At 55.9% G+C, this 26,404-nt stretch overlaps 9 protein-coding genes across 9 annotated transcripts; 1 reads left to right on the top strand and 8 right to left on the bottom strand.

Annotated features, from left to right (window-relative positions):
- Positions 1–594: 594 nt before the first annotated feature.
- SLS55_005071 (uncharacterized protein) lies at positions 595–1,875 on the bottom strand (the record flags this gene model as incomplete). The annotated part of the gene is made up of 1 exon (XM_066776522.1): positions 595–1,875. The coding sequence occupies one exon, from the start codon at positions 1,873–1,875 to the stop codon at positions 595–597; it is 1,281 nt and encodes a 426-aa protein (XP_066632364.1).
- A 1,725-nt stretch (positions 1,876–3,600) lies between these two features.
- SLS55_005070 (uncharacterized protein) lies at positions 3,601–4,449 on the bottom strand (the record flags this gene model as incomplete). Its single annotated transcript, XM_066776521.1, has 2 exons — positions 3,601–3,783; positions 3,841–4,449. The coding sequence occupies 2 exons, from the start codon at positions 4,447–4,449 to the stop codon at positions 3,601–3,603; spliced, it is 792 nt and encodes a 263-aa protein (XP_066632363.1).
- Positions 4,450–4,650: 201 nt separating this feature from the next.
- RDH54 (helicase) lies at positions 4,651–7,458 on the top strand (the record flags this gene model as incomplete). The annotated part of the gene is made up of 1 exon (XM_066776520.1): positions 4,651–7,458. The coding sequence occupies one exon, from the start codon at positions 4,651–4,653 to the stop codon at positions 7,456–7,458; it is 2,808 nt and encodes a 935-aa protein (XP_066632362.1).
- A 1,187-nt stretch (positions 7,459–8,645) lies between these two features.
- SLS55_005068 (uncharacterized protein) lies at positions 8,646–9,626 on the bottom strand (the record flags this gene model as incomplete). Its single annotated transcript, XM_066776519.1, has 1 exon — positions 8,646–9,626. The coding sequence occupies one exon, from the start codon at positions 9,624–9,626 to the stop codon at positions 8,646–8,648; it is 981 nt and encodes a 326-aa protein (XP_066632361.1).
- An 845-nt stretch (positions 9,627–10,471) lies between these two features.
- On the bottom strand, positions 10,472–12,305 carry SLS55_005067 (uncharacterized protein; the record flags this gene model as incomplete). Its single annotated transcript, XM_066776518.1, has 2 exons — positions 10,472–12,030; positions 12,302–12,305. The coding sequence occupies 2 exons, from the start codon at positions 12,303–12,305 to the stop codon at positions 10,472–10,474; spliced, it is 1,563 nt and encodes a 520-aa protein (XP_066632360.1).
- Positions 12,306–12,840: 535 nt separating this feature from the next.
- SLS55_005066 (uncharacterized protein) lies at positions 12,841–14,835 on the bottom strand (the record flags this gene model as incomplete). Its single annotated transcript, XM_066776517.1, has 3 exons — positions 12,841–13,900; positions 13,952–14,546; positions 14,637–14,835. 3 exons carry the CDS (start codon positions 14,833–14,835, stop codon positions 12,841–12,843), a joined length of 1,854 nt encoding a protein of 617 aa, XP_066632359.1.
- A 1,805-nt stretch (positions 14,836–16,640) lies between these two features.
- Positions 16,641–17,203, bottom strand: SLS55_005065 (uncharacterized protein; the record flags this gene model as incomplete). Its single annotated transcript, XM_066776516.1, has 2 exons — positions 16,641–16,811; positions 17,060–17,203. The coding sequence occupies 2 exons, from the start codon at positions 17,201–17,203 to the stop codon at positions 16,641–16,643; spliced, it is 315 nt and encodes a 104-aa protein (XP_066632358.1).
- A 1,845-nt stretch (positions 17,204–19,048) lies between these two features.
- Positions 19,049–20,801, bottom strand: SLS55_005064 (uncharacterized protein; the record flags this gene model as incomplete). Its single annotated transcript, XM_066776515.1, has 2 exons — positions 19,049–20,720; positions 20,785–20,801. 2 exons carry the CDS (start codon positions 20,799–20,801, stop codon positions 19,049–19,051), a joined length of 1,689 nt encoding a protein of 562 aa, XP_066632357.1.
- Positions 20,802–23,455: 2,654 nt separating this feature from the next.
- SLS55_005063 (uncharacterized protein) lies at positions 23,456–26,404 on the bottom strand (the record flags this gene model as incomplete). Its single annotated transcript, XM_066776514.1, has 1 exon — positions 23,456–26,404. One exon carries the CDS (start codon positions 26,402–26,404, stop codon positions 23,456–23,458), a length of 2,949 nt encoding a protein of 982 aa, XP_066632356.1.

Here is a 26,404-nt window from a genome sequence, read left to right as displayed (position 1 = left end):
ACTTCATCTTATGTAGAACAACAAACGTCCGTCTTTGCCGTTGGAGAATGAGAGAGAGAAAGAAAGAAAGAAAGAAACTAGCCATACGTAGGGTATATATATATATATATATGTATCGGAAAAGATGATATCTCCTGGGCAGCAAAAAGGTTGTATATCGCCCTGTCTACGGGAGAAAAACAAAAAAGGGAAAAGGGGGCCACACGTACACGGGCAATACACGTATACGCACGCTGCTGGCCCGCTAACTTGGGAGGGAGGGAGGGAGGGAGGGAGGAACATGTCATGACCCAAAATCCGGCAAAGCTCAAGCAATCCGCAAAACGCCCTGCCCAGAAGACGAAGAAAAGGAAAGAGAAAAGAGGAAAGCCGCGTTCACTCAGAGAGAGAAAATGCTCAAGAACGCCCGCCGTCCGTCCGTCCGTCCGTCACGTCAAAACCAAGCCACCAGCCAAAAAAAAAAAAAAAAAAGGAGAGAGAGAGAGAGAGAGAGAGAGAGAGAGAGAGAGAAAAGGGAGAGGCTACGAACCTCTCAAGGACAAAATAACATCCCATCACATCACAAAACCACACCACCACCACCACCACCCCCCATCACCTCCCCACCAACCGATCCACCTCGGCATAAACCTCTCGCGGATCATCAAACACGCGCCACAGCCCCCTCTCGACGCCCTCAAACGCCTTCTCGAACCGCTCGGGCTTATTCTTGCTCGTGCGATCGATCTCCGCAACACCAGTAACGCGCCTAATGAAGACAGCACCAACCCAGCCGGGGAACTCGCGGGCCACGTCGCCGTACGCCTCGGGATCGCTCTGGGTGCTGTCGCCGATCAAGACGAACCGGCGGCCGGGGAACATGCGGTGTATGTCGCGCATGCGGTCTGTCTTGTAGGCGCGCGTGCCGGCGGTGAGGGCGACGAGGAAGCCGGCGAGGTCCATCCACGACGCGTTGCGCAGCAGCAGCGGCCCCGCGGGAAAGCCGTGCGCGGCGCGGAAGTCGCGCAGGAACGGGTACAGGTTGTACGGCGACGCGCTGAGGTACCAGAACGGCGGGGAGTCGAGGGCGCGGGCGATGTGTGCGTAGAGCGCCGGCATGCCCGCGACGGGCGTGGGCGCGTCGACGAAGGTGCTGCGCAGGATGCCGGCGGGCGAGGGCGTCTGGGTGATCTTGATGGTGTCGTCGATGTCCGAGATGACGGCCCAGCCCGTGGGCTCGGCGAAGGTCGTCGTCATGTGCCGGGTGGCCAGGTGGTCGAGCGAGCGCGACGTCAGCGTGTCGCCGTCGGCGTGGCGGCCCGTGGTGCGGATGAGCGTCTTGCTGGTGCCGCTGCGGTCGCTGGGGCCGAGCGTCGCGACCTGCCTGTCGCCGGCGTCACCGCTGTCGTCGCCGATGCTGATCCGGACCGTGTGCGCGGGCAGGATGGCGTCCATCCACGGCTCCAGCCGCTTCGCGATGGTCGCCTCGGCGTCGCGGTGGCCCTCGCCCAGCCCGGCCTTGTCCGCGATGTCGGCCACCACGCGCCCCCAGTCCTTGCCGCTGTTCTTGACGAAGTAGGCGCACACGAACTCGGCCTCCCAGACGTTGTTTTTCTTGGCGTCGGCGCCCTTGGGGCGGTAGGCCGTGTTGTCTTGCAGCCAGACGACGTGCTTCGCCGGGTCGACGGGGCGCGCGAGCGGGTTGCGCTTGCCCAGGTACGACGAGACGTTGTCGACGACCGAGAGCTCTCGGAGCCGGCTGAGTGGGAGGTGAGGCATGGTCTTTTCGAAGTCGGCGAAGTTGCCCGCCGTTCGCAGCTCGCGGTCGCTTTCCGTCTCTTGCGCGATGTAGCCCAAGGTTTGCCAGAAGGCATCTCGGGCGTACTCGATGGCCATGGTGCCTCCTTTTGTCTTCTTCTCCAATTGGCAGTAGGCAGCAGTCAGGTGGGCAATGTGATCTCAGGCACGGGTTTGGTCAGATGGGGGGATTGTAGTCAGACTTTGCGGTCACTGGTCAGGGACACCAGAGAACAGGCGGGTTTTGTAGCTGGGCGGACTTGGGCTAGGCGGCGGCAAGTGTTTGATGTGCCTTGCCTGAAGCAGGGCGGTGGAGCTCGGCGCGGCGAGCTATGACATGTTGTGGTGTGCGAGGCAGGAGACGCCAGTGGTTGGCTGCTGCTTGGCCCGCGCCCCCGGCTCCTGCAGCGCGGAGCTTGGCGTCACTTCCCGCGCTGCGAGTGATGCGGTCATGTTGGGAGGCTGCCAGGCCGCGGGGGCGGGCGAGTCCTTGGCGGCCTAAGTGGCCGGTGTGGGCGGAGGGCTGAGCGACGGCGTCGTGTTAGGGGTGGTCACAAGGCGACCTTGAGTGCTGCCACCTGCACCCCCCGCAAGGCGCAGCGGGTGATCTCCAGGGACGGGTGGTGCACGGCCGTGGTGGCATCAGTCGTTGAACGCATCCCGACTCAGGCGCGCCTCGTCGTCGGGTGCGTGTACGGTGTGCCTGGTCCAGGCGGTTCGCTCGTTGCAATGGCGAGTGTTGCTGCATACGAGCGAGTGACGATGTTGATGTAGGTACCCGAGGGATCTGCGATCAAGAAAGTCGGGGTGAGACCATGCACTCCCCAGGTCTTGTGACACTACTGACAGTTAGTGTGCCTTGCTTATGTCAGACGCGCCATGACGACTGTATGTCGATCTCTGTGTAGTGGTCGCCCCTGCCACCTCCACAAACCTCCGCCAGAAGATTACTGCCAGTCCCGCATGGCGTCTGTGGACGTTGTTTCTCCGTTGCCTGTCGCACCAAAGGATAAGAAGCAACCAGCTCCGGCCAGTGTACTACAGCTCCACCGGTTTGTGTAAAAGGCTCGCTGTCCGATTGCAGTATCTATACTATGGTCCCGTAATCGGTACGAAGACCGAGCGCCTCTAGTGCACTTCGATTATCCGTTATTGCAAGCGGAGGTCCGTGTCGGGATTTGACTCAGCAGTGCCTATTTCGTTTCACACCGTTACGTGTTGTGCTTCGGCCTGCTCGCTGAAACTTGTCTGGGAATTATGCATTCTGTACGCCGAGAATTTGCTAGCCAGACCAAATGCGGACCGAGTGGAGTTGGTCGACTGAGTGTATTTTGATTGCCTTTTTGGATCCAGCTTCCATGGTGGGTACGTTTTTTTGGTTGAACCACCGGAGACCTGTGATATGATGTAATGCGAGTCTTGAATACTTCCAGTCAATGAACTTCGCCAATGTGGGAAGAGAGCATCGTCCTCGGTAAGCTCAAGGGCCAATTTCTTCTGTCACCTGCTTTTCAGGACTTATTAGCTCGCATGATACGAGAGGAACTGCGGCGTATCTACTGTCGAGGAGTGAGTATCGCTTGGACTGGTCACTCAGGAGACGATGTTGTAAGAGTAGGTGCTCTTGAGTCCAGATGCAGGTAGCCATGGTTGAAGTGGGGACGAGTGCAGTTGCGAAATTAGTGAGGGATGAGCCGTTCTGGCCCCTGACATGAAGTTGCAGGCCTAACCTGGCTCATGCAACACAGCCTTCGGATCTGTTTCTCGTTGTCCAAATGCGTGTGGCAAGCAAAAGTTGATTTTCCCGACAACGCTTTTCCCTGATCATATGATTTTCATGCTCTCCAGGAAGAAAGCAGCCAGAGAGTCTCCTTGGTCTCCCGTCGACCTAAGGCCTTCGGCGATGTCTCCAAGGCCTTGGACCTCTTGAATTCCCGAGGGGAGCACAAGCGACGTCGTTGGAACGGTGGCTGAGGCACGTTCTTGAATCGCTTGCCAACGCATAGACTGAATGTTTAGAGATTAGCAGTGCAACGAGTATAGCGACAAGTATAAGCGACGCACCTTGAGTTCGTCGACAAAAGTGCGCACCGAAGTGGCCTCGCCCTCGACGAATACGCTGCCCGGATAGCCGGGCTTTGAGAAGCCACCAAGACCAAGCTCTCTCGAAAGTTGGACGATTGCACGGCGCTTGCTGGTAGCTAGTAGATGATGCATCCATAAAACCACGCGCAGAGCCTGGGTTTGTGAGGCATCGGGCCCTGAGTGCTGCCCGGCGCGCTGCACGTCCTTTTCGCGGGCGGAGGCGTTGAAGTCGTCCAGAGCCTGCCGAAAGTCGCCAATGATAAGATCGACGCACTCTATGCCGGGCTCTTGCTGGTCTACGATATCTCGCAAGTGAGCGCGCAGTTGCCCCCGGCTGTCGTTCGAAACGTCGGATCCAAAGGAGAGAAAAACTTGAGGACCAGAAGACGCTGGGTATGTTTTCGGCGAAAGAACGAAGGAGAGCGAATGAGCGGGATCGAGGCGGATCTCGAGTTCGAGGTCGTCATCCAGGCCTTTGGGATGCTTGATGATTTGCAGCTCCTCGGGATACATGCTCTCCAAGAGGGTGACTTCGTTCAACTGGCGCTCCCGATTTTCGGCAGCGATGTCATCGCCCCGCTCATCCATTTCAATTTAGCCGCCGACCAGATACGTGTGGTGTTGGTGAATTTCGGTGGTGTCGCCTCTACGAGGTGGGTCTTGGGGTGACGCAAGAGCGGCGCGAGCGAGCCGAGACGCGCCTGCCTTTCTCCACGCTGTCGCGTCGCCACCTGACCGCGTCCGTCGAGTCAACATCATCGACGCGACAACTTCAATGTCGCCGCAACCATGCTCAACAAACCTTTCAAGCCTCCCGCGTTGATCCGCAAACCCTCAGAGAACCAGCCAACCGCTCCTGATCCACCGTCTGAGCCGCCTGCGAAGAAACGCCGCATCTCCCACGACAATGACGATCCGCCGAAGCCGCCGCCAGCCTCGGTCCCCGCGCGCAAACCTCTCGTGCAAGTCGTGAATCCTGCCAGAGTCGACTCTACTCCCAAGCCGCGCGAAGGCTCTACCGGAACCTACTACGCGGTACTGTGGCGCAAGCCCACCGCAAAGAAGCACAAGACTTGGGACGGCGACGCCATACTCTGCCTATCCAATGGCTATGCCCAGCTTCACGATACAGCCGGCCGCCCCATGGGGAAGACAATGTGGTCGAAGCCTTTGGAGCCTGGATCTACGCTGACCGTTGGCGGCAAAGAGTTGGAGATCGACGCTGTCATCTCCAAGCAGGACTTTCTCGCAGGATGGCGTGCCAACGATCCTGTCGAACCTAAGCCTGCAGCGACCCAGTCAAGCAATAACAAGCCCCTTCTCACAGCAAAGCCCACACAAGTCCAGAAGGCTACCGTGAAAAGCTCGGAAACATCAGACGTCGGACTTTCTGCCCCAGCCTCTACGCAGAGTCGCCCTCCGACCTCCAAATTCAAGAATCCGCTTTTGGCATCCACTGTACTACCCACACAGTCCAACACAGAGGTACCTCAGCCGCGTCATGATCCGGATGCCCCCGGTGCTCTCGTCATGAAACGCCCACGGCCCATGAATCTTCCTAAGGGTAGGCAAGCAGTTGACGTCGTGGTTGATCCAGTCCTCTCCAAGCACCTCCGCGATCACCAGCGCCAAGGCGTCCAGTTCCTCTACGAGTGCGTCATGGGGCTCGGTGCCTACAACGGCCTAGGTGCCATCCTCGCCGACGAAATGGGCCTCGGCAAGACGCTGCAAACCATCACTCTGATCTGGACCCTACTCAAGCAAAATTTCGTTTACGAAGACCCACCTGTGGTGAAGAAAGCCATTATCGTATGCCCAGCTGGTGTTGTCGGTAATTGGCGCAAAGAGTTCCGTAAATGGCTTGGGATCGAACGACTTGGTGTCTTCGTTGCCGATGAATCGAGGAAACGGCTGACGGATTTTACTCGGGGCAAATGCTACAATGTCATGGTCATCGGGTACGAGAAGCTTCTCAAGTCCCACGAAGACATCAAGAAGCACTGCAACGTCGATTTGATTGTCTTGGACGAAGGTCACAAGCTCAAGGGAGCTAAAGGCAAGACTGCGCAGGCAATCCGGAATCTTGGCACCGATCGCATCGTCTTGCTCTCGGGCACTCCATTCTCCAACAACCTGCTCGAATTCCACACCGTCGCTGATCTGGTCAATCCCGGCATCTTCGGCAAGCTGAATGCATTCAAACGCGAATTCGAAGGTCCAATTGTGCGTGGTCAGCAACCAGACGCCTCAGCCAAAGATAGAGAGAAAGGAACTGCACGATATGAGGAACTTGACAAACTGTCCAAGCAGTTCATGCTTAGGCGGACTGCTGATATCCTCTCAAAGTACCTGCCGCCAAAGACCGAGCACGTCCTGCTCTGTCGCCCAACTGCAGCTCAAGCACAGGTCTACCGCAGCGTGCTTGCATCTCCAGCATTTGGTGCTGCGCTTGGCAGCAATGAGAATGCGCTTCAACTCATCAACATTCTCAAGCAAGTCTGCAACAGTCCAAGGCTATTGTCCGCTACGAAAAAAGACGAAAGCCCAAACCCCGTCATGGCGGCCATACTGGAGTCGATCCCTTCCAAGCTGATCAACAGCAAGGCTAGCGCAAAGCTACACGTTCTTGACGGCCTTTTGCACCGCATCAAAACGACAACTGACGAGAAAGTCGTCCTTGTCTCGCACTACACATCGACCCTCGACATCCTCGAGGAATTGCTAAACTCCCTCTCATACACCTGCTTGCGCGTCGATGGCTCTACGCCAGCGAACAAGCGTCAGGATATGATCAACAAATTCAACAACTCGGATGCCAATAGATGTTTTGTCTTCCTCCTTTCGGCCAAGGCCGGCGGCGTCGGGATCAACCTCATTGGCGCATCTCGACTCGTGCTTTACGACATCGACTGGAACCCAGCTCACGACCTGCAAGCCATGGCTCGGATCCATCGAGACGGCCAGAAAAGGCCATGCAAGATCTACAGACTGCTGACCATGGGCGCTTTGGATGAGAAGATCTTCCAGCGACAGGTGACCAAGCAGGGACTCGCCGACAGCGTCATCGACAGCAAGTCGTCTTCCTCCAGCTTCACCAAGGAGGAGCTGCGGGACCTTTTCACGTTGAACGAGGACAACGAGTGCCAGACTCACAAGCTTATATGCTGCCCTTGCGGCGGCCGCGGCAACGGAGGCGGGCTGGTCCCTGCAGTCGACGCGGATGGCGCGGTGAAGGATTCGGCAAGCGAGACGGCGGCTGACGACGACGCCCACGAAAGTGATGACGAGCTGCCGGACCTCCCGATGCTGCTTCGCGCGAGCCAGGTCGATATGGAGGAGCAAGAGAGGAGACTGAGCGAGGCGCGGGTCCCGAAGAAGGAGAAGGCAAAGATGATTTCGCTCATGCAGTACGCCCACGTCGACACGTCTCTCATCATCTCGGACAAGGCAGCCGCCGCTCGATCCGAAGCCGAAGGTGTTGTTGACGAGCAGGACGTTGTCGACTTCGAAGCCCTGATCGACGATGAGCCCCTCATGGACGTGATTAAGGAGGAAGGCTCGAGGGTCAAATTCGTGTTCTCGAAGACTTCGTCGTGATTGTTTATTGCGGGGCATCGGTAGATTGTTTCGTTCTCCTTAGCTCGAGCACAATTTTTCGTGGATAGTATCTGTTTGAGGGGCGGCGCCCTGTGCACACATGGTAGGGCTAGGTATAGGAAAGGCGAATACGGACGGAGGCTTTTTTATACCTTTGAACCTAACGAACACCCAACAAGTTACACGGATAGACAGGCAGTATACCCAAACATCATCATCATCATCTTCTTCTTCTTCTTCTTCATCGGTCGAGTTCCTTTCGTTGCGTGCGGCGTTTTCCCGGAAATTTGAGGCAGGCGTTGCGTTCGCCGGGCGTTGTACACACATACACACACACACACCGCACACTTCTCGATTCCTTCCCAACCGGCTCTTCTTCTCCACAAAGTGGGCATCACCGGGCCCCCTCCCCCTTGAATCTCTCTGCTCTTCTTCTTCTTATCATTGATGATTGATGCACGCAAGGCTGTCGTTTGCCGCTTTTGCCGGCCGGCGTCAAAGCTTGTTCGACACAAGAGATTGCGATGGAGACACCGGGTGGCCTGCGCGCTCGTGCGTATGAAAGCTTAGCTTACTCCGTACGCGAACCTGGTTAGGCCACCCACACGTCCGTCGGAGGAGGAGCAGGAGGAGGAGTCGGGTCGGGTCGGGTCGGTGGTCGGTGGTCGGTGTTTGTTGCGGTATGTATGTATTGTACTGGCGGATGTAGACGAAAGACAGGAAAAAAAAAAAAAATTGGCGAGGCACCGGCTACCGGTCATCTTGCTCGTATGGTGCATACAGGCAAGGGGATGATACAGAGGGAGCCAGAGAGAGAGAGAGAGAGAGAGGAAGGGCGGAATATGTTTGTTGGTTGGTGGGTAAGGCAGAAGATAAACACAATGCACTTCTCCGAGCGAAGAAAAATCCAACAAGCGGGACGTATGTACGATGAAGAAGAGACGGAGAGATATACATCATCAACCCAGACAAAAAAGCATTTTCGATTCTTTTCGTTATATTCACAGTTCCGATAACAAGTAACAAAAATATCCACAATCGAGAAGAAGTCAAGTATACACCGACGACGACGGCTACTCGGTAGGTACCGCAAAAGGACGGACGGTTACACCACCACAATCGAAGCCCCCGTCTCCCATATCCTCCTCCCTCCCTCCCTCAAAGCGCGCGCGTCACTGAAGAAGCGCTCAGAAGTAAGCCGAGTCGACCCAGTCGGCGTAGTCGCTGCCCAGCACGTCCGAGATGGACACGGCGGCGCTCAGCTGCTCGGAGAAGTCCGCACGGCCCGACGTGCTCGCGCCGTCGCCGGTGTTGCCGTACTCGCCGAACGTGACAGCATCCGTCCTGGCGTCCGACGAGCTCCACTCCATCCAGCCGGCGGCGTTGATGATGTCGGCGAGGGCCGTGTTCTGGAAGACGACGCGGGCGTAGTTGCGCCACGGGCGGCCGAGGTAGATGGCGCCCTCGGACACGCTGGCGCCGTCGGCGGCGGCGACGTTGCTGTTGTTGATGACGTAGTACGACGGGTTGGAGTCGGAGTCGCGGCCGTTGGCCGTCACGTAGCCGAGCGAGGCCGACGCGACGCGGATGTCGACGTTTTCGAACCAGGCGACGGCCTGCTGGCCGAAGATGAAGTCGGTGGCGCCCTCGATGTACGAGTTGGCGTAGACCTGGGTCCCTTGCTGGGCGAGGAGGGTGTCTTGGAACCCGGTGAGCTTGACGCCGTAGTAGCCGTGGTTGCCGGCGGCGTAGGCCGACAGCGCGACGGCCTGCGAGCCCGAGCCGCGCGTGTTCTCGACGTTGACGTTGTACACCTTGACGTCGCCCGTGTGCACGGCCAGCGTCGCCGTGCCGTCGTTGTCGAGCCCGTCGTCTTGCGACTTGCCGGCCGAGATGGTGACCGTGTTGCTGCCGTACGACGTCTCGTCGTCCGACTGGCCGTAGACGGTGAGGGCGCCCGACAGGGCCGGGATGACGACCTGCTCCGAGTAGGTGCCCGAGTAGATGAAGATGACCTGCTCCGACGAGGACGAGGTCGAGAGGGCGTCGACGGCGTCCTGGATGGTCGAGTAGTCGCCCGAGGAGCCGACGGTGAGGGCGCCCGAGGGGGGCGAGCTCAGGGCGAGGGCCGGGGCCGCGATGGCGAGGATGGTGGCGAGGCTAGGCATGGTGATTGATGGTGTTGATGGTAACGATTGATGTGCGGGACGAGCAAAAAAAGAGTGGATCCGGAGAGAACGTAAACGAGGGAAGAGAGAGTTCAAGAAAGGCGCCTGGCCGGGAAGAAAGCTCGCTGGGAGGGATGATGTGTCAATGATCAACGACAGGGCGGATGGAAGTTTATATACGGGTCGACATGGTGCAGCGGTAAACGGCGGGAAGGGGGGTGGATCTGGGATTGGTGGAGCCACAGGGCCATGCGTGCCTGGCCGTGTAGGCTAAGTTTACATTGTCGTGTGTAAGTGCCTACAACATGTGTTTCATTAACACGCGGGCCAGTGGCTGCTTCGGGCAAGCACCGACAGCGCCTTGGCCCGCCGGCTGAAACGCTTGGGTCGCATGCACCCCGCAAGTAGACGGCCGAGCCAAGCTTTCGCCTAGGGTTAGTTTCATATATGGGAGGAGCTTGGGCGGCTTTGTTTGGTGGATTTTTCCCGGCTGTTGTGCCTGGTTCCGGGCCAGGCACGTCGCCCACGCGGTCCGGCGCCCGGCCATGCAGTCGATCGCCGAGCGGCATTGGTGCGTCTTCTGCCACTGTACCTCGTCGTAACGGCGAATTTTGCTTCCGCGCCAGGTTCGGTGTTTGGAGATGCCAACAGGGGACTACGCGGCATGGAAGTGCTGGTGACGTGAGTGGAGGCGTGTTTCATCCCTCCTTTTCGGCCACAACCCTGGTCCGACCACGGCCGCAGGAAACAAAACAGGCCGACCCGCCGCAACGAGGAAACAAAAAAGACAACGGGCGGTCGAACATGGGAAAGGCTTGACGCGCGGCAAAGAATCCCCCTCCCCGCTAACCCGTGGCCGGCTGCACGCAGTATCTCCACCAGTGCTCCTCCGAGTCGGCCATCCCAAACACCTCCATGCCGCCCTCCACGCCAGCGGGACCGACCGCCCAGAGCCCCTTCTCCACCAGATCCAGCCAATGGTCCAGTATGACGTGCAGGGGTGTGTGGTGGGCATATGTGAATGCGTTATTGCCAAGCTGGAACAGCGACACATATGCTTCAGACCCATGAGCAGCCCGCGTTTCGTCGAACATACGCCAAGGCAGGTCCCTGATCTCGCGGCCATCACCCGTCCGCGCCCAGCCTTTCCGCCCGATGCCGAAGGGCGTGACGAGCTGGGCGCCATCCTGGTAGCCGTCGTGGTGCGATGCTCCGTCCAGGTACAGCCCGCCGCGCACGCCGGTTAGCGTCGCGTTGTACCACCCGTAGAAGTCTCCACCGTCGACGTCGTCCTGCACCCGCTCATCTGATGGAAACAGGAGCACCGGCAACGCGGACCTGTCCCGTCCAGCAGCCGCGTAAGACGCCGGCACGGGCGGCTCGGCCAGTATAGAGGCAATGGTCTCATCTGTAGGGCACTTGAGGCCGGGCGCTATGTAGTCGAAGGGACAGCCGGGGGCCCGAGTCAGGAAGAGGTGGAGGAAGCTATTGCCGGCGGCGGCGGGGCCATGGCCGCGCAGTAGTGATGTCTCGGAGATCATACGCTGCTGGCGTCTGAGCTGACGTTGCTCGGTCTGGGCCTCCGCCGGCATCCGCTCCCATATGGCTTGCATAAGGAGGTCGATCTTGGCGATGGTCCTCTCGATCCCGCCCTTGGTTTCCCACGCCATCTTGGCCCACGGCGAGTGGACAGGGTCCAAGTGATGCCCTTCGAACTGCCCAGACGGCAGTGCGACGTACCTGCCCGCCTCAATCATGCCAAGGTACGTGCCCAATGCCAGTTCCAGCGGGAACCAGTTCACGTCGCTACGGTGGACGCCGTCCGGCCACGGGAAGAAGTGCACCAAAGTGTCGTACTTGTCGAACACCAAGCCAAACATATCCCCGCTCACATCCCAGGGCGCGTCGTAGAGAAGAAGCATATGCTCGCCCTCGTCGAAATTGTCGAGATACGAAAACATGGCGTGTGGATGGGCGAGGCCAGCCAGCTCGTGCGTGAAGGTCAAGCCTTCCTCGGGCATCTGGGCATGCTGCAAGAACTCGACCAGGCCCGGCGTGAGGCGGTCTTGGATCCGCTCAGCCTCGTCTTGGTACTTGGCCCACCACGTTGTCTTGTCTCTCGTCGCCGCATCTCTGCCGGAGCCATGGTTGTGTCCCAGCCAGCCCAGCTCGACGATGCGATTGTGGAGCAGGGCGCAACGGCTCCAGTCGAGGACGGGCTGCGGTTCATTCGGGACGGCGAGATCTTCGTACGGCGTCCACGGCTCGGCTTCGAAGAGGCGAGTCACCAGGCCGACGTAGGCTTCTATGCCGCGGTCGAAGGCAAAAGCGATGAGTTTCACGCTGGCGAGGAGCGCGAAGCCGAGGGCAGCATGACGAATGGCCGCCCAGTCGATGGCGAGAGCTGCCGGGCGCATGTCAAGAGGTTCATGTTGTGAGTTTCAAGGGGAGTGGTTTGTGGGATGTGGCGTTCATCCTTCCGCTGTCGGCAGTGGCAGCTCGTTAGTGCGCCTGCAGATCGGCCATGATATTATGTCATGTCTTATCGCCTGCAACATCGCCATTGAAGCTTCAACACACAATCGAGCGCTCCAACTCCCATCACGAATGAGATACTGCTCTCGTTCGCCAACCACTACTTATGTTAAGCGGACTACTTCCACAAGACCGCCCACGCATGACACCGATCTGAACCCCCGCACGCCGCAGTCACCCGACGGACACGAGCCGTTCGAGAACAAAACACTGCGCGCGAGGCAGTCGGTCTCAGTAACCATGGGTTTCTATGTGTCGCTCCATGGATCTTATAGCTATCTACAGTATGTACATGCAACCTAGAAGTGTTTTAACACAAGAAACAAAAGCCTACTTAATATACAACAGCAGATTGCCTGTGAATCGTCCTTCGAAAAATGGAACCATCTGATCAAACAGAACTAATTCATCGGTCGCGGGGACATTGTGTAGAGACCGCGGCCTATCAAGGGATAGATATTTGTCGAGCACCGACCGGGCCAGTCCTTCAAGTTCCCGAGCCTCTGCGCCCCGCCCCTGTGGTTGCAGCATCTGTGAGAGGTGAAACTGCACGCGTGCCAGAGATTCCTCCGACCAATCCACGCGCTCTTGTCTTTTCAAGCAGATGCGCATATGCTTCCTGCGGAGGACGACGAGATTCAGCCAAGTCCGTGCCACATATCCAAGGATCCGACGGTACTCACTCTGCCTCCGCAAGCTTGCCAAGCCGGTGCTCCCAGGCGCCGACGGTGTAATGGCTCAAGAGAGTCTTCTCGTTGAAATTGCCGCAAATGTCCTCGCGGTCGTGGAGGACTTGCTTCTGCAGCCCGAGGGCCTCGCTCCTGCGTCCTGCGTGCCACAGCAAGGTCGCATAGGTGTAGTGCGCCCTCAGCGTGAGCGGGCCCCGGTCAGCCCATTTGGTGCGTAGCCCTATGCAATGTTGCGAAAGCGCAAGAGCCTCTGGCATCCGGTTCTGCAACATGCGCACGTACGCCATGTGCTCGTAGTACTTGCCGTACTCGAACGGGATTCGGTCCTCCGGGCCCCACTGCTTGTATCTGTCGAGGCACTCTTCCATGATACCGGCAGCTTCGTCAAACCTCGTCCACTGCAAGAGGGAGCACGCATAGTCCATCTTGGCGTTGTAGAGGAGGATGTCGTCGTCCATCGGTAGCGTCTGGTTCTTGGATGTGATGCTGAGAGCGTACTTCTGTCGGATGCTCAGTTGCTTTTCCCGCCGCTTGAGGCTTTCGGCACGTTGGCTGATGCCGGCATTGTCGTTGAGTAGCCCGAAGATGCAGTGGACATCCGCACGTAGTCGTCCGTTGAGATCGAAATCAAGCTGATCAAGTATGCTCTCGGCGGTCTGGAGCAGGACTATGGCGTCCTTGGTGCCAGAACGATCCCACATACTCATTCCGGCATCGTAAAGCAGCTGTGCGAAGTCAACGGATCCTTTCATGGGTGGGTTGGCCTGTCGCAAAGCGGTAGTCAGGCTGACGATGTGCGGGATCGTCTTCTCATAAGCCGGCCATTGTTCGGCCATGGGAACTTGGATCGGGGATGGCTTCGGCGTAGCTCTTCGGACAAGGGCGGTTGCCTGGAAGAATCTCTGGCTTCTAAGTTTAACATCACTGTCCAAGGCATGCAGCAAGCCCTGCTGTAGTGATCTGTGGATGGTGAGGTATGGCCGTGAGCCTTGTGAAATCTCCAGGGCCACTAGACTCCGCTTCGAAAGGGAACGCGTCATTTCAATGAACCTAAAAATCACCTTAGCTTCAGTGCGCAAACGTGGCGAGGGATATGAGTACTCTATTTGGCTGTTTTGAGCCAAGAATTCAATCGAAGTGGAGAGAGATCCTTCGGCGAAGAAGAGTTCTTCGGCGATATCGTCCGGATAAAGGAATGCCATGATATCGATCAACTGACGTGCGTTCTCGGAGAGCTCCTCCAATGCAACATCCCACACAGCATCGAGACGCTTGTTGTATTGAAAAGTGGATGTTGGGGGCTCACTACTCCATATATGTGGATAGCGCTGTTTGACAATCTCAGAGAATTGCACGATGGAGCGTCTGGACTGGTTGACGTAGCCACCGATATGGGCGATTGCGAGAGGCAAGCCGCCGACAAGCGTGGACATTTCTTTCGCCAGAGCCTTCTCTTCGGTAGAAGGTAGAGGACCGCCAACTTCCATGGCCGTTGGATGGATGTGTTTGAGCAGCAGTTCGCTTCCACTTTCGACGTCCAATGATCGAACGGCGACATCATGATGACAGACTTCTTGGAGACCCAGGTGCTGTGTGGTCACTATGATTGCCGAGTGGCTCGCAGTGCTATGGGGCCAGTACAGGCTGATGCTGTACCAATCCTCGACGTTGTCGAATACCAATAGCCAGTTGCTCCCTTCCGCACGTCAGTTGATTCCATAGATGCCAATCATGCTAGCGCACCGGGCACTATATTTAGGGGTCATACTTGTACTCTCAAGCCAACTCCTGACCGTATCAATACGGTTGGCAACATCAGGTCCCACGGCAGATTGCATGGCATCACCAATCACGTTGTAGCCTCTCTGAAGTTCGTTCGCCTTATCTGCTGTCAACCAGAAGACGAATTCGTATTCCCGTTGGTACCGGTATGTGAACTCCAATGCAATCTGGGTCTTGCCGATTCCTCCCATCCCGCTGAGCATGATTGACAGGGGTTCCGAGGATTTTCTGGGTCCAAAGGCGGCTGTATGTCCATGAAGAGTGTCCAGAACAGCATCGCGGCCCAGGAAAAAGCGGTTGCGACGTAACGATCGAGTAGAAACAGCTACCGCAGCTTGGAATTCTGGGGACGCTGAGGATGGGAGTCTTTCTTTATCTGCTTTCATCCGAGCTTCTCGAAATGCGAAATCAACTTGTCTTTCGAAATCTTTCTTGTGTGCCTCGATATCAGCCTTGAGACGCTTCAGCTCCTGTTCTGTGGACGACGAAAACAAATTCATGATGAGGTGTGCTAAAGAGGAGGTTAGTGCAAGTAGTACGAATAGTCAATGTTGGAGACACTAACCCGCGGGACGCCTCTTCAAAAACTTTACTGTCAAGAGGCAGTAACGGCCATAGTCGTCGTATATGTCCCGGAGGGGGTACTGAAGTCTGTGATTTTCCGGGAAAAGATCAATATATCGTTCGAATGTTGGAAGCTCTCGCTGAACACTGGATAGCTCATCCAGAATATTTTCCAGATTGCGCGAAAAACGACAGGCACACTACTACGGTTAGTTGCTACGTTACGAAGGTGCGAATCAAACCTGCCTCGAAGATTGCCTGTGTCCCAGCCCAAATGAAAGCCGCGGGGTCTGCTGTCTGCGCCGAAGTTGTGATTGCCTTTTCAAAAGACCGCATATGTTCGAAATGGGGGTTGAGCTTCTCTCTCACGAGCTTCGCAAGGTTTCTTTGGGCGTATTTCTGGCAGAGACTTTGCAGAGAAGCTTGAAACATGTCAAAACTCTCTAACGTCAGCAAATGCTGATACTTTTCCCTGACAAGCTCTTTTTGGAGCCCGTCAGCAGTATCTTTCCAGATGTGCGTCGCCATGTCGATAGCTCGAGATCCATGGGCGAAGACGGGGCAGGCGGAGGTAGGGGATTGAGGCCACGACGTGGCCTCGTGGAGGCTGTCCCTTCATATGTTTTGCTGACCTGATGATCTACCTATCAATAAATGAAAGGGCGACAAATCACGAAGACCAGAGCAACGAGAGTCGTAATGTCAGACGGACAGTATAGCTCTCAGCCTGATTGTGGTTACGCGAATGTGGCTTGGGCGTATATGCAGCTATTTCCATATTCGGCCAGCCTGCCGGCGGGCACTCAATAGGACGCATTCTATGGTCGATTCTGCCTCGGTTCTCAGCCAGTAGTAGTTGTCACTATCTGTGCTATTGCTGGGAGCCTGTTTCTAGAGATGTTGAAAGGAAACCTTTTCCCGCTATTCAGTGTTCCTCTCTTCCGTAAACACCATTGCTCGCACTTCGATGCTACGCCGTTTTGGAACGGCAGAGCCAACCGTAGGGTCTTTGAAGGCGACGTGAAGACAGTCTGCAGACATTCATCAGTGATCTGGTACAATTTGCAAATCGTGTGGCTCAAGTACTTTGTGAATGGGCAGGTGAAGAGTCAAATTGTTTGAATATGGTCACTTCATCCGGCCTTTGATGGCGCAGATAGTACCAGATCTGGTTTGAGTTGTATAAGGAGTACAGAGCCCCACCAGAGTAGTGGCGTCTGATGTGGTCCGCCTCGATCAGATCGGAAGGCTGCACGCTTGAGGCGTCACATAGAGCAAGCGGGTAATCCATGACGGACTCTCCGAGAGGTCGCCAGACGCTTGCGAATATAATCAGCTTCTCCCCTAAATGCAAGCACGCGGATCTTGGAAACATACTTGACGAACCTCACGCGCCTTCTTAGTAGTGAGGGGGCCTCAGATCCCATGTGCAGCCGGATTCTATTCAAGACTGCCCAAGGGCTTTGATCTGTTCGGCCGCGTTACGTCCGAATCCAAACAGGCACAGCCATTGGTCAGGCTTACCATTGTGGATTTGTGAAGCGGGTTCGAGGGGCTTCGTTGGATCGTTCATGTCAATCCAGTCTTCTTTATCCGTTGCACCGGTCTCACGGATCTGCGAGCAGTCAGTCAAAGCCCAAAACCGCCGTTGAGGAGAGTTACTACCCGCCAGTCGAAGAAAACTACCCGGTCGGCGGCTTCAATCTCTTTGCGGATGAGGCCTTCAACTTCGGGGAGGTAAACTTGGTCTATCTTCTCTCGTGAATTGAAGTCTCGGGCGGCCGTTTTATGTTTCCGAAAGCAGAAGCCGTGCGTATCGATGTCGAAAAGCTCTTCTTTTCCTCTCGCATCATGGATCAGCACCTTTTTATCCTCAAAGTCAAGATTGTGATCTCGCTGGTCTTGTGCTGTCTCGGGGATATTGATGAAGAGCTTGAATGGCTTTTCTGTCAGGTAAAGATCACTCCAGAGTAGATAGGTGAGTGTTGCGTGAACATCTCGACTCATTGTGGCGACAGCTAATTGAGAGTGGAGTGGGAAGCTGAAGAGGATTGAAAACAGAAATACAGGAAGGCATTGGGGATGACCCGCACGTGGAATATTGATGGGTCCTGCGCAAATCGCCTGGCGCTCCTGCATACCCCTCATGTTGGATAACTCGTGCTGCAAGCCACCAATTCTGATACGCGGGCGCATGGTATGATCGCCATTCGCCACCAGCTTTGCATTTAGCCAGGATGTCCACGAGCTAATCAATCTTCATGATGCTTATCTCGTGTTCCCTCGGATTTGCTTCGTCAGCCCATGTGCCCACATACCAGGTCTTGCATCAGAGACAACACATGCAAATTATCTTCGATGATGATGAGGAGAACTAGCTATAATTGGTCCAAACTGCTTGTAGTTGCTAAGCCATCAGTTGTACCGCTATTGGCCTACAAAGTAAAGGGAAGCAAGTAGAGAAGCCCAAGGGCACACACAGTGAAGGACGTGGAGAGCGCAGCTTTAATGAAAACCATAGAGCCAGCAATTTCGAGTCTGAAGGATTGAGTGAGCATAACATGCTATCTTGGCATGAGGCAATAGACTTACGAGGCTTCAAGCCGCAAGACTGGTTGTTGAAGCTACTTTGTATCCATCTCTGTCACGAGAGGGGAGGAGATCATCCTTGCCAAAGTCGGTATTGTCGAGCTGCTCTCCCAAGTTCTTCCATGGCTGACTGCGCGGGTCTAATTTCCTGGTTGAATCGGCTTCCTCGAACCATTTATGCTCGTTCTTCTCCGCGCCGTCGTGTACCGGCTGCGAGCGATGCGATATAAAATCCGAGTCTTGTTGCAATGTTTCCTCGTTTCCCATAGTGTCAGGCTCGAGATGTTTTCTGTGATGCGCTGTGTTCTTCAAAATTTTGATGTATGTGAGAGAAAGGTGATCGTGGGAGCACTGCTGCGCGCTAACGCTAGTATATGACTCTTAGAGCACGCACTGTACCTAAGAAGATAGTGTGTGGGTATGTTCTCGGACTGGCTTACCAGATGCATGTACGCGTGGGGCTGGTTGTGTCTGCTGACGCTTCTGGCCGGGTGCTGTCCTTGATGATCCCGATCTGCGATGGACTGCGTCAGCCACCACATTTTTCCGGTTTCTGCCTTCTTCAGCCTCGTCGCCTGGTCTGCAAAGCAAAACGTGTCTTGTAGAGATTCGTGGAAGGTGCATGTAAGCCAGCAGGGAATTCTGCGTGCCACCGTGCGACTGTTCTTTGAGGATCATTCGCGGACTTCGGGGAACACTCGATATCATTTGCAGTTGAGTAGTACGAGGGGTTTGGAAGTGGCATGAGCAGGCAACGGGTGGTTGGGTAGAAGAATTGGTGTCGGAAGAAACAAGAACGTACGGTAATGGGATTGGACATTTGCTCCTGCTGTTGAAGATTTACAAGTCAGGCAGCCTTGCCGCTCTCAGCTTCTTCGGTAAGTAGGAGGCGATTTTGATCAGCACACGTAGTGATCTGTATGGGTCTCTATTGAGGGAATGGAGGGCGATTTGAAGTCACAAGGGGGCGGGAACATGTGATTCGCTTTCCCTTAGCAATGAGTGTAGAATCTCTAGCCAGTCCATTGGTAATTGAGATATTACAAGACTTGGAAAGGGGACATAGAAATGAAATCGACCGCCACGATATCTCCAGCTCATCAAATGGGAAACGGGTTTCCGTTGATTGTTCAATTCTTTCCTCTGTGTCCGCATAGAATGACGGATAGTTCATTGACTGAAACTTGCTCACTTCGCCAATTCTGGTCAGCAATTTCTTGATCCAGGAATCTGAGTCACATTCACCTTATACGAGAACTCCGCCTATACTTTGGGAACACTTGGCTCCATAGGCAGCACTTCCTTGGAAGCATTTGTGAACTGGAACCTGTCGGCGGATGAGCTGGCATTCTTTCCCGTTTCGAAGTCGCTCGGTTTCAGGTTGTCCGCCAACTCCCAATTGAGGCTTGTTATCGAACCGTTGGAATCTTCGACGAAATTGACCCTGTGGAAGCTGAGAAAAAAGTGGGGAAATCGAGCCACCTTAACATCTGCTTCATGGTCGAACGGCCATGTAAACGTCGTTCCCGAATGCCAGTCAAGATCATAATAGACATCTGAGAAGCTTTGGACGTACATGCGCAACTTGTTCTCACACGCTGTCACTTGGACATGCCAATTGCCGAGTTTGTTGAAGTATTGACCACAGTAACGGTCAAGCGGACCTGGTCCTTCAGGTGATCGGGACCTGTCCTCCTGGAGGCGTCCCTGAAGGCCGGAGTACCGGCTCAGCAATGTTTCACGCGTCTTCTTTGACCACTCAATATAGTCATGTGGACGAGGAGTTCCCACAACGGCCTCGACCAGATGCTGACCCACCAAGTCGGCAGAGTCAGTGAGCGGCATTGAGTTGGCCAAAACAACAATGGCTGTTTTCGTCCTGGGCAGGAGGTGAACCGAAGCAAGCACGCCTGGGAGACTTCCGTTATGGTAGAGGCAGAGTTCAGGAGCACAATCTCGCCCAACAATGGGCATTTCCTCCTCCAGAATCATTGGATTGATGCCAATGAGGCCGAGAGGTGCGGGAAGTTCAGACCGAACCCAACCGAGAGCGTAATGGATCTGGAATGGCGAGGACGCGTCTACTCTGATTTGTGGCTCGATCAACTTGGGTACGAGCCGAAAGGGATTGTACGCACTGTGTTCCTGATCCGGGTGTTCAACAGCATCCAAAAAGGCACTGTAAAGCTTCAAAAGGTCATTGACGCAGGTTTTCATGCCTCCAGCAGCAGCCATAAGCCTTCCTGCTCCAGGCTGTGGATGTGGAACGTTGATCGGCGTAGCATCGTCCAAGGACATGTAGCATAGCGCACGGTTCTCATGGGGCGGCTCTCCAATCGTAGTACGTTCAAGACCGAGCGGTTCGAAGAGGTGTTGGGCAACAAAGTCGGCGTAAGTCTGACCAGTGACTTTTTCAACGAGGATGCCACACAGAGCATACATCCAGTTATTGTAGATCCATTCAGAGCGGAAGCCACCTAAGTATCTCAGGTTGTTGCACATCTGGACAGTGGCGTCTTCCGCGAGCAGGAGGCGGTTCTCGGATTGCAGCCACCAAAGATCTTCTTTGTCCAGACCGGTTCGGTGCGAAAGGAGGTCAAGGACGGTGACATTCTCTCTGACCTCTTCGCTGAGCTGATGGAAGTCTGGAAGCCAATCTTTGATACGATCATCCCACGAAAGCGACCCACGATCCACCAGGATGGCAATCGCAGCAGCTGTGACGGCTTTGGTGAGAGATGCAACATGATATATCGTGTCTGAGTCGGGGTGGATGCCGGACTCCACACTCTGGAACCCAAAGTTTCGTAGCAGCAGGTTTTTGCCGTTTTGGATGATGCCGATTGACATGCCAGCGTTTCCGCTTTCCTCACAGATATTGGGAATGCTTTCGCTCGCCAACTCCAGGCGTCTCTCGAGCTCAGCATCATGTCCTCTCCAATCATGAGAGCTGTTAGTCTTGAACAAAGCTTTACCGGAAGCTGGGGCTATGCTCTTACTCTTGAGACGGATCCATTATGTTTGAGGGTGCGACCGATTGCGAGGACCCCAGACCAGGCGGCCTTGCCCGCGATATAAGGTTGCCCATATCGACTAAATGTATGGAATGTCTGTTTGTTTGGATGACAAGTGGTAGGTATCACAACTGTGTCCAGAAATTTCTTGTCGTTGGACAGATGTAATCTTAAGACAGCCCCGCGATTTCGTTAATGTTGCCAGCCGAACGCCAGTACTGAACGTGATTGGCGGCCGCCAGACTCTGCATAGCAAACGAAGCTCAGGGCGAGGAAAACAAACACATCTACACGTTATTGCGCGGGCCACATCCACATATATGTGTCTGGTTCCAGCCATTGATGAATTCAAGCGCAATCAGCTCTTGCATATTTGTCCTACCCGCAATTTTGGTTGCCCCTTGCATCGTCTTAGATCGAGTTTCACATTTAACGAAGGGAACGATCCGTAAAACATTATTGCAAATATGCCAACTTTGGTCGAGTATTCCGGTGGTATTAATGTAACCTGGCAAGGAGCCTCCGCCGCGGGTCGCTTAAGTAGCGCAACAAAGCGCGTCACGCAAGGAGGGTACAGCTCAACGTGGCTAGAGTTGTACGTCAACGGCAAGCAACAAACAGTGCCTCTCAGAGTCCCGGGGGCCAGTCATTCTTGCAGATCAGTATGCGGAGATGACAATTGGCACCGAAAGCCTGTTTTCCGAGTGACCAGCCACCCACCCGCGGCTTCTCTTGCCAACAAGAATCGATTGCTGTGAACGAAACTTTTTCGAATGAAGAGATATGTTGCTGCTACTCGTCGATCCATAGTATTTTTTATCAAATGTCTCCAGCACAAGCCAACGACTGACTTCATATCCGTCTCGCAGCGACCCGAGTCAATTGACCTCCGATCTCCCAACCTCTTCTAAAGACCGAACGTCACTCGAGTGCGGATATGAAGGCGGAAGCAGTGTAATCGACGCCGTGCACGCTTTGCTCGTCAGGCTCGCAATCGAGGAGTGTAGACTGGTGGGAAGAGATGCGAAGACGCGAGTCAGCCTATCGAGTCGAATCCACCGTTAAAAGATGCGAGGGAAACGCAATAGAGACGCTAATCATGTCGTTCGTGTCTTCCTCTTCAGAGGGATTTCGGAACAATGGTAACAACGATGATAATGATGCTACCAGAGTCGCTCCGTCCTGTGACAGTGTCGGATGTAGTATTGCATGGAGCGGAGAAGGTGGAAAGAGAGGGTTTGGGGAGCAGGCTTCTGACGGGCCGCCTTCTGTTTGACATCCTTGCCCTAAACAAAAGCAAATTACGCAAGAGCCACCCTCTCCGCACCAACCACAACTTCCGGACACCTTTCCTTCTTCCACTACCATACACGTCTCTTCCCTGAACAGTCCACAGGACTATCACTGCCCTCAACCGTGCGCCCGCTATTCCGCATCGGGCCGTCCCGTTCGGCTCTTGCACAATCGTCACCAACACTCTCCATCATCACGCCTTCCTGCAGCCGCTTAAGCCTATCAAGGATGCTTTCAATAAGGCAACCGTTCCTTCAGTTTCCACTATTGACACAGGAAAATCAATCCATTTCCAAGCTCATACTAACTATGACCCTATACACGACTCCTCAGCCCCACCGCGCAGAACGAAGAAAGACCGCTACACACAAGTGCCTCCAAAAGGACACAATTCTCGCCAAGATAAGCCGACAGCGCATACCTAACGACGACGGGACGTCAAAGCATTCGCCAAGACCGACGGTGGGAGAGAGTCAAGAGAGTGATGCGCGTGCCAAGACTCGACGGCTTTTCCGAAAACGGCAACACCACGGCTCCCATCCCCCTTTAACCTCGCAACTTCGAACGTCTTGCCAAGGGTTTGGCAAGGCTCAGCGCCTCGCATCATCGCTTCTAGGTCTGTACCCCTTGTAGTGCCTACTCAAAGAAGAAGAAGAGAACCCACTTTAAGCTCCCACGCGCGCGCGCGCGCGAAACCGCCTAATGCCATAACAACCCCGTCCTCCCACATCTTCATGTAGATTCTTTAATCACGTAGCCACATTTTCGTTTGCAAGACACGAGGAAAGTAAGCACATACATACAATATAAAAAAAAAATCTATATCGTCTTTCTACCATATATACATGACCATACATACAAATAATATGCCAGCCGTCTTCCCAAGCACAGAAACCAGCCCATTTTTTTGCCCCACCTTCCTTTCCTTTCCTTTCCGATCCTACATTGTGAAAAAAAGGAAAAGCCAACAGAAAACTCCATAGTGGACCGGCCTGCTGTCGTGCATAGATACTTACCCGTGGACCCCTACCCAATGTTATAGCAATATATTCATTTTCGTCAAAGAGAGAAGAAGAAGAAGAAGGAAAAAGGGGGGATGTCAGTTCAGTGTCAATGCAGCCAGGCAGCATGAAGTGACGGCACACACACACATCGATACGCCCGCTCCCCCTCTCCCTCTCTCTCTCTCTCAAAAAAAAAAAAAAAAAAAAAACGAGGACAAAAGGCCGCCAAAACAATAACAACAACAACAACAACCATCACTACAACCCATCGCAGACAACGCCTCAGTGCAGGCAGGGTAGGTATCACACGCGCACGACCATAAAAAAAAGAAAAAGAAAAAGAAACAAACACGCCGCCCTCATGCCTCCGTCGTTCCCGCTTCCGCTTCCGCCGCGGCATGCCCATTCACCCGAACACTCGGCACCGCACCACCATCACCATCACCATCACCACCACCATCCACCACCGTCTCCACCGTCCCCGTCCTCGCATGCCTCGCCCTCCCCCTCTCCCTCTCCCTCCCACCACCACCATTCCTCACCGCCGCCTCCACCCCCAACCCCACCCCCGCCCCCCTCGCCCCCGTCACGGCACCCAGACACCTCCCGACGGCCTCCAAATCGCCGAGCAACGTAACGTGCCCGCGATCCGACGAGACGCAGCCGCCCCTGACAACACTATAACCCTGGGGCACCTGCGCGGCGCGGGCGAGGACGACGCCGTCGCCGCTCGCGAAGGCGAGGTCGTCGTAGCAGTCGGCGTGGCGCACGTGCGCGAGGGACGCCACCTTGGCGCCGTAGACGGTGGGGATCGACTTGCCGTAGATGACGGCGGCGGGCGGGTAGGCGTTGCGCCCGCCGGCGGATGCGACCGGGCCGAGGGCGGGGCGGAAGGTTAGTTCTTGTTTGAATTGCTTGACTTGGGCGAGGGTGCGGGTGAGGTACGCGATGGCGGCGTCGCGGGGGAGGGTTACTGCTGTGGCGGGGTTGCTGTTGTTGTTGTTGCTGCTGCTGCCTGTCGTGTTGTTGTTGGAGGGGGAAGAAGAGTACTCGTCGCCGGTGCTGCTGTTGCCGCCCATCTGCGGCGCCATGCCGCTGCCCGCCGCGCCGCCTTCGGCCCTGGCCTCGGCGTTTGCGGTTTTGGCGGCCGACGTCGCCTTGGCCTTTTCGTCCTTGGCTTTCTCCGAGAGGTTGTTGCTGCTTTTGGGTATGGAGCCCTTGCGGCCGAGCGATGGCAGGCTGGGGAGGGCGCTGGCCATGGAGCTGATCACGCCGGTGATGCCGCCCGAAGGAGTGCTGTCTTTTAGCGGCGGGAGAGGTGTTGCGACGACTGGCGAGAGGGCGTGGTCGATCCATGTCTTGGGGTCGAAGAAGTCGATGTCGAACTCCTCTTTGGTGTCCTTGTTGAAGAAGCATTTTCCGTCGAGTGGTAGCAGTGCGAAGCTCGTTCGGATGGTGAAGTTGACCTGTGCAGTCAGAACTCGTGAGCTGAGGAGGACGTCATCTCCATTGCGGAGCGGACCCAGGATGTTGACGCATGTGTTGGGGGTGCCAGCGTAGATGACGCCAGAAAACAACTCTGGCCTCTGGTTGATGGCGTGGCGGGTGATGAGACCACCAAGACTGTGCGCGATGACAATGGCGCCGCTCTTCTCCTTCGGCGTGCCTGGCTGGTTGCAAGGTAGCTTCTCCAGGTACTGGATGAGCTTGCGGCTGAGCAGGTGCGGACTCAACCTCCAGTCATATGAGTACTCATGAACGCGAAGTTCCCCGTTCACTGCGTTCTCCGACGCTCTCAGGCGCTTGAACAGCCTGCGTGCTACGTCGACTGGTCCGACATGCGTCAACATGCCCCCGGGAATCACACGCTCCTCCATTGTTTCTTCGTCTTCCGGATTGAGGCCGACCTCGAGGTCCACTTTGCGAAGGTTCAGCCCGACTTTGATCGGCACCCAGAGCTGGCGGTGCGGGGGTTCCGCGGAGCGCAGAATGGAGCCTCGATAGCCTCCCAGAATAACAACGTCGCCCCTGAGCTCTTGAACAGCCTTGGTGAAGTACGGGTGGTGGGCAGCAGCGGTGGGCGTCATTCCAAGAGTACCGCTGCCAATTCTCGGGCTTTTCTTCACGCTCTCTGTTGTAGCCTTGGTCAGGTTCAATGGGCTTGGGGTAGCCTTCCGCGTGCTATTCGCGGAAGCGCCCTTGAGCGAGCCAGCTCGGCCTCGAGTGAGGTCTGTGAGAGAGGAGGATAGGGACGAGGTTAGATTGATGCTTGGCATTGATGGCATGCCGGGAAGCTTGAAGTTGGCGTCCTGCCACGAGTCCTTGATAGCCTTTAGGCGGCTGTTCACCTGCTCAGACACATGCTCAAAGCGGCTGTCATCACCAAGGGAGGAGGCTCTGGACAGCGTACGATGAAGGACCAGAGACTCGTCTGACGCCGTTCTCCGGAGACTCTTCGGAGTCAGCTGCCTGTTCATTGGGGGCCGGGCGGGCGTAGGTTTCTCGACGATCACTTCAGGTGGGGGCTGTTGGGGGACATTGGGCTGTGCAGCAGGACTTTGCGCGCCGTCGTTCTGGATTGTCGAGCGACGCGTTTGAGTAGACACGTTGGAGCCACTTGCACTCTTGGACGAGGTGGATTCAATGTCTGGCCGAGGACTTGCAGGGCCCATCAGTGTATACGACCTCGGCTTCTTCGAACCTGACCCCGACGCGGCATCATTAGTGGCCCAGCCCGGGAAGGTGAAGCCGCCGAGCAGGTTGGGGCTCTTGGGCATGCTGAAGGTGTAGCGCTTCTTGGAGCCATCGGTCTGGGAGCCCGACGAGGCGCGCCGCCTGTGGCCGGCAAAGCTCTCCCGCAGCGATTGGCGCAGATCGTCAGACCTCTGGAAGACCTTGGGGCCCGACCTCCACGGCGACGGCATCCTCTGCGGCGAGGCGTCCAGCCGCGGGGTGGCGGGTTCCGGCGGGCTCTCCCTGGGCGACTGCAGGGCCTGAGAGCTGTGGACAGTGGGCGTCGAGGTGCCGGTGCTGTCGCCCAGCTTGGCATCGCCGGCGCCCTCCAACCCGTACTGGCTTGTGTCCCCAAAGGGCGGCTCCATCAGGTCGTCCATGGCGGCAGCCTTCTCGGCGGCGGGCGTGGTCGGCGAGGTGAAGTGCGTCTGGGCATGGCCGAGGCTGACGCCGACGAGCGACTGGGCGTCGTGCGAGGGGAAGTCATGGGGGTCGGCGGAGTCGTCGTCGGAGGGCGTCGACAGGTCCGAGTGGTTGATGTCGCGGAAGCGGGCGTCGTGGAGGGAATTGGGCAT

The sequence above is a fragment of the Diplodia seriata genome (genome assembly GCF_021436955.1).
Source record: "Diplodia seriata strain FDS-637 chromosome Unknown scaffold_5, whole genome shotgun sequence".
Taxonomy (NCBI): Eukaryota; Fungi; Ascomycota; class Dothideomycetes; order Botryosphaeriales; family Botryosphaeriaceae; genus Diplodia; species Diplodia seriata.
The sequence above is the reverse complement of the archived record's forward strand: the minus strand, read 5'-3'. Positions and strand labels throughout refer to the sequence as shown.